This window comes from Chinchilla lanigera, unplaced genomic scaffold, assembly GCF_000276665.1.
Source record: "Chinchilla lanigera isolate Chin_1 unplaced genomic scaffold, ChiLan1.0 scaffold00031, whole genome shotgun sequence".
Taxonomy (NCBI): Eukaryota; Metazoa; Chordata; class Mammalia; order Rodentia; family Chinchillidae; genus Chinchilla; species Chinchilla lanigera.
In genome coordinates this window covers 23817369-23823934 of record NW_004955432.1, presented here as the reverse complement: position 1 = coordinate 23823934, position 6566 = coordinate 23817369, and the positions used below count along the sequence as shown (strand labels likewise).

Here is a 6566-nt window from a genome sequence, read left to right as displayed (position 1 = left end):
TTAATATTCAAGTCCTAGTTTTTAATTAAATTTATTAAAACTTTGTTGGTATTTTTTACTCAACTACACACATTTTTGCCCATATCTCTAAGTGCTAGGGAGCAACTTTTAAAAGTACTGGTATAACTAATACCACTAGCACAGTGGTATAAATTCCAGTGATTGTTTTATCAGAAAATTTACCTTCTAGTGACTTTCTTTAAAACTTTGGAAAGAAATATATACACCTTGTACTACTTACTTGTACGCATGATTCATAACTCAAAATTGCAAGTACTTTTCCATAAATATAAAAATATCAGAAAGTACTGATTTTCTAAGTTTTTAAAAGCATTAGATTTTCATATCATTCAGTAGAAAAATAAAATGAAGCTACCACACTTATAATTTAGACAAAGTTTTTTCAATAAAAACATAGAAATATTTTGATTTACATAATACAATGAGTCAAAATGAAGTCAAAATCCACAATTAACAATTTCATAAAAATTCTGAACACCATCCTCGGAACAGTCTCTGTACAAGATTTACAGATGTCTAGTGCTTGCAGTCTTTCCTCAGTGTGCTACAGAGTTTAGAGGTTCTGCTCGAATATTCCCCAGGTCAAGTGCAGAATCTGTCTCCTCATCAATTTCTCCAATGACTGCACTGTAATTAATTATGAAGAGTCAAGAGTTAAACACATTTCTGAAATAAATTTATCTGTATTTCTAAAATCTTATAAATCCATTCAAAGCACTTAGTTCCATTCTTCCAAACCATGTAAAAATGAGAAGGCATAGTAAAAAGTACTTAAGGTAGAAAGTAAACAAAATTTTCATCAGCTAGTGAATTATACATGTAAGTCACAAATCTTTTGTACATGGGAAAGGGACCAAAAAAATGGAGGGAGAAAAGGAAGAAAAGGGAATTGAAGGGGACATAAACAGAATTAAGATGTATTATGTTACATGTACCACTGCCCATGATGAATGTAATCATTATGTACTTCTAACATGTATTAATATAAATTTTTTAAAAACTCAAGGAGAAATAATTTGTAGGTAACATTATTACAGAAACCAATGTTAAAGGAGTGCTGATAAATGTTTAAAAACCAGTTCTCCACAGAAAAAAAGACTTATTTGCAGCATTTACTCATATAATATCCATCATGCAAATACTCCCACCTCAGACAATTTCAAGGTATTAACAAGATAACTACCAATTAGCTTCCAAAATTCCAGAAAATATAACAATCTGCCTTCATGGAGCCAGTACAACCTGGCTGCATCACACTACTGGGTATAGGATTAAGGTTTAAAAAAAATTTTTTTTAATTAAGGTAGGATAAACCTTAAAATCAACTGTTACAATTCCAATATAAAAGATCAGTGTTGTTCTGAGCAGGGGACTTCTCCCCTATCTGTCTTCTCAGTCTTTACAGCTCACCTTCTAACTTTACCTACAAGTTACTCTATAGAATATTTTATAAACTCCTGATTTTGATTAAAGATCAAATAATAACCAAAATTGCTACTGTATCTTTTGTTGCTTTCCACTCATATTTTAATTCTATCACTAGAAAATGATTTCAATAGTCTAGTCAGTTACCACAATAGTACTAGCCACATATAACTATTAATAATTAAGCTGATTAATATTCATAAATTAGGCATACCGGCCACCTTTTGAATACTCAATAGCCACATACAGGTAGTGTTGAAAAATTTCAATATACAACATTCCCACCATCAGAAACATTTCTGCTCTACATGGTTACCTGCCTTCCTTAAATTGCTACCTCTAAAATATTTTCAAACTAAATTATCAGGGTGTCCCAAGGTAACTAATGTCACAGGATAAACATGGGGCTATTGTAAGCCTGTCAATTCCACTAAAAAAGAAAAAAATTACACTAAAAAAAATTCATGAATTATGAATAAGCATATTTATTTAAAACTGCTTAAACAAAGAGATTTCAAAAGATTTTTCAAACTCTAGCTTTGGAACCTAGGAGTGTACTTATGTTCCTGTGAAATCTAGACTAGTGGTCTATAGCCATACCACCCTGAACAACCTGATCTTGTATGAAATGCAGACTAGTCAGAACATTTTCAGAAGCCTCAGAAATAAACTATTTAGTGTATGGCGAGCCTCTTGGACTCTAGCCACTTAACTTTAGAAAGGCAGACAAATCTCAGCAGGTAAAAGTTTAATTTGAAAAGCGATCATTTTGTTTGCTCCTGAAGCATCTTAATATAAAATCTATAGTTTTGCCTTACTTCAAGCAAATATAAGCCAATATAAAAAAAGCCACACTTACAAAATACATGAACGCATATTTCTCTTTAATATATATGAATGATATAGTATGATATTTTTGGGAAAATCTCTTCCTTTATAAAGCAGGGAAGTACACCTGTAGTGTAATTTTAACTGAACTTCAAAGACGTATTTTACTTACACGTTGTCACCTCTTACGATGTATAATCCTAGTACCACTTGTTCAACTCCCTGTGAAGAGCTGAATACTCGTTCATGGCTCTCATCCAAAATCAAATTGATGGTCTGGTCAAAACCTTTAAGTGTACCCTGAAAAGAAAATATCCCAGAAAAAAAGAAGAAATATACTGATTAACACGAACGTGCAAATACAACCTTAGAACCATTTTAGTAGTTGGGCAGATACCTATCTGAACTACAAGTCAACTATGAAATAAACAACAGCATTCTAGAGCACAGAACTTACTTCTTGCTTGTTTAAGACATGAAAAAATCTGCATCACACATCCAACTACTGTGCAATTACTGAAAGTTACAAAGGACACCCCTGCACTAGAGCATTTCCAACTAAGTAGTAAAAAGCTCTTACAGTGCAGTAGCAAACATTCTGAGAATACAAACTAAACAAGGGGAATATAAGGGAAAATGGTATTGAAATAAGGGAGAGCCATATGTACACATACCAGCTATAGCAATGTAAAAATATCACTGCATGCTATATACTAGTACTGTGTATAAGGTACTGTGATAAACACACTGTACACATCTAATCTCTACCCTTTAAGGTCAAGTTATAATTATACCCATTTCAAAGAAGAAAAATGGAGACCCTTGAATGTCTTTTATTCATGCTCTACTGAATATCAGATCCAGGATTCCAAAAACAAAAAGGCTATTAGCTATTAGTTCCAGAGTCAGACACTAAACAAATACATCATGCTACTGTAAACATCTAAGTATGTCAGACATTCAAATCTGTCCCATTAAATATATACAAACTTCAAGCAGCTAACACTTAGTAAGTGCTTACTAACTGCCAGTATTTTGTGTCTCACCCGTATTTATTATGAAATTTTCCCAATAACCCAGTAGATACAAATATGACTGCAATAATTAGTACCCAAACGTGAAGGACATAGTAAGGTAAAACTTTATGAAAGATGGTTAGTTTTTAAATAAAGAAAGATACAGATCTAGCAAAACACAGTAACTCAGATGCAATAAAATTCTGAAGAAACTAATTTATATCACCTTTTACTGGTTAAGCCCTCAAACTTACTATCAAACTGTTTTATGTTCTGAAAAAGAAATATATAAAATCAGTATAAAATAAAGAGAAAATCATAACCTAAAATTGGGAAGAGAGTCAAGATGAACACTTACTATATTACTTAGCAAACAGCTGTTATGATAAGCACCCATCAACAGCCTGTTTCATTTTAAACATACCTATCCTAATAAATAACTGTGTGTCAAATACAGGACTACTGAAATTTAAGTACTCATATATAACTTTCCTTCTATAAAATTCATATCTCCCCTGTTAACAAAAGAAATTTAAACAAGGTTTTCACAAAATAAAACATTATTTACAAATGCAGGATTCTTGAAGTGTTGAGATTAAAGTATTTTAAGCTGCTCATATCTGACAAAATACAATATGAAAAGCGTAAAAAAAATGAAGAAAGAAGGTTACAACTCTGTTTTTGAAATCAAACCTAATTAAAATCCCCATTTAGCTTTGCAAATTATGCTGTGACTCTGGCCAAGGCACTCACTTTCTCTGAGTTTGGGTCCTAACCTGCAACACAGAGCAGTTCTTACAAAGTTGTACTGCAGACCAAATATGACACACACAAAGTGCCTGACCCAGAACACACACTCAATAATTGCACGTAACAGGGATGACTCACTAATAATAACTACAACGATTAGAAAAGAAAATAAAAGCCAAACTACAGAAGGAGAAAATAAGGGTTAAATTACAGTCATGTGCCACATATCAACATTTGATTCAAGGATGGTCCGCAAGTACAATGGTGCTCCTATGAGATTAAATCACCTAGTGATATCACAGCTGCCCAGTTCATGTAAGTATACTCTTAAGATTTTCACACAATGACATCACATTTTCCAAACTTGATCCCTACTACTGTTACATGAATGACTGAACACCCATGTAGCATGTAACTCACAAGTTTCTAAAAAACATAACAAAACTTAAAAAAGTATTATATAGCAAATGTCAGGGCACTGAATGGAAAAAAAACAAACAAACCGAAAAATAGAATAAATAAATATATTAGGGTATCTCCAAAAAGCTTTGCACATAGCGTACACCCAGTCTTTGTTAGTGAAGAAAATATGGATTGGCAGCAATGCGATAAAGGTAAAGAGCAGAACCAAAGAAACTGCAGCACGAGTGCACTGACTGGACTGTACCTCAGAAGGTGCATCCAAAACTTTACAGCCAGGAAGTCTACAAGAAAGCGAAGAATGACAAAGCCACTTACCACGATCATTCTCCCGTCAGAAGTAATAACAGCAACGGTTCCTGGTCACTGAATCAAGGAAGGCATTTCTTAGGGAGTACAAACTGAAAACTTAAGATTCTGCTAAGAGTGGTTTGAATTACTAGGAAAAAAAAGACGACATTTAGGGTCCACCTATTTAATGCACTCATTATGTTCACTACATAAGAATTTAAGTGTCTAACTTCTCTAAATTCTGCTTTTGTGATAACTGCATAACCAAAGGAGGAAACCTCCCGCTCCATGCGCTAACGTACCCCGTCTCAAAGCAGCTGGGATGTGTGGGCCCTTTTCTCACTGAGGATGTTGCCGATCTGTGCTCCTGGGCAAGACATTCCCCCTTCCTTGGGCTTATTTCCTTATGTTGGAAATTAAAACTGAGTGAGTCTAACTTAAGCAACGCTGTACGATTTCACGAAGACTACTGTCTTCCAGGACCGGGCTTCTGCAATCCCAAGAGCCCGACAACGCGCCTGCGCGAGACCTCGGCGCTTCCCTGTGCGGCAGCCCCGCGCACGGCCGCTAGGGGGCGGTACTGTCCCGAGACGGCACAACCCGCGGAACGCGGGTCTTCACCGGCCGGGCTGGGGCCTGCGGCGGGAGGGGCGGAGGGCGGCTTGCGGGCCGCTTTTCACGGTTCTGCGGCCTCCGAACAGCGAGCAGAGCCTGCGACAAAGCAAGCGCAGCACGCAGGTTCACACGGCCACACCGCCCCCGACCCCGCGCATGCGCAGCCACGGGGCTCCTTCCCGCTGGCGTCTCGAGCAGAAAGCGAGGGCGCCGGGCCGCCGCACCCCCGCGCACGCAGACCGAGGCCCTCCCGCCGGGTCCCCTCCGTACAGACACCACCGCGTCGGTTCGGTCAGCCGGCCAGAGGATACGGTTAATGTAGTTCTCCAAGGCGGACGTCATGTTGCTCAGCCCGCAGGTTCTGGGCAACAGATGCCGGCGACAAGAGCTAAAAGGGCCCGCCAGAAACGAGCACTGGCTCGCGCCCGCCGCCCTCAACAAACACCGCGAGATTTGCCAAGCTACCGTGGACTCGGGTCGGAAATTGGAAAGAGCCAGCCAACTAAACAGGAAGCCAAGTGGGCTATTAGAGCGCGTGCGCAGAGTTTCCGCAGGACTTCCTGGCAGTGATCCGGAAGCCGAGAGGGACAAAAGCCGTCCGGAAGCGGAAAAGAAAAGAGGGCAGTTCTTGCAGGTGGGGTGGGCGGTAGAAGGCTGGAGAGCGAACCTGCTAGCATAAGGGCCGACTGCGTGGTAGGAGTTAATAGGGGAAAATGTGAGAAGACGAGGCAGAAAGAAACGGAACGAGGTGTTCTCACAGAGATATTTTGTTCTTTTGTGAAATGTAGGAAACAGAATCCCTAGTCTTTAGCAGCACGGGTTGAAAATTAAAGAAGCCAAACGCCCTAGCACAAAGTCGTACACGCTGTAAGCGCACGGGTTATATTCTGCAGAACAACAGTGAAAAATTAGGCGTTTGGCTCTAGAGGTGCTCTAAAATGCAGACATTGTCAGCGTCTTTAAAGAAACTAAGTCCAAGTAAAGAATATATGTTTTGGTCCTTGTATAAGGCATTTCAACTCTGGACCTCATCTTCCTTAGATCCTGCCATAGCTAACATTTTGTGTATCATTCCAGAAAATGTCGTTCCCCCTTAAGGTTCTTTCCCCTCCCTCTCCCCCCCGGGTACCAGGAATCGAACTCACTATCTTGTGCTTGCCAAGCAGGCGCTGTGCCCCTGAGCTGAATCCCAGCGCCCTC

At 38.7% G+C, this 6566-nt stretch overlaps 1 protein-coding gene across 1 annotated transcript; it reads right to left on the bottom strand.

Annotated features, from left to right (window-relative positions):
* Nucleotides 1-384: 384 nt before the first annotated feature.
* Nucleotides 385-5899, bottom strand: Lsm8 (LSM8 homolog, U6 small nuclear RNA associated). The gene is made up of 4 exons (XM_005388137.2): nucleotides 5678-5899; nucleotides 4779-4819; nucleotides 2447-2574; nucleotides 385-648 (listed from the first exon to the last, which is right to left on the bottom strand). Exons 1-4 carry the CDS (start codon nucleotides 5706-5708, stop codon nucleotides 558-560), a joined length of 291 nt encoding a protein of 96 aa, XP_005388194.1. The 5' UTR covers nucleotides 5709-5899; the 3' UTR covers nucleotides 385-557.
* Nucleotides 5900-6566: the final 667 nt, after the last annotated feature.

What these genes read in the sequence shown, in the direction of transcription:
- Lsm8 (XM_005388137.2), bottom strand. Translation starts at nt 5,708, where the DNA reads ATGACGTCCGCCTTGGAGAACTACATTAACC. An exon ending in CTTGGAGAACTACATTAACC is followed by an intron (nt 4,820 to 5,677) that starts GTATCCTCTGGC and finishes TTCAGTGACCAG; the next exon opens with GAACCGTTGCTGTTATTACT. An exon ending in CTGACGGGAGAATGATCGTG is followed by an intron (nt 2,575 to 4,778) that starts GTAAGTGGCTTT and finishes TTTTCTTTTCAG; the next exon opens with GGTACACTTAAAGGTTTTGA.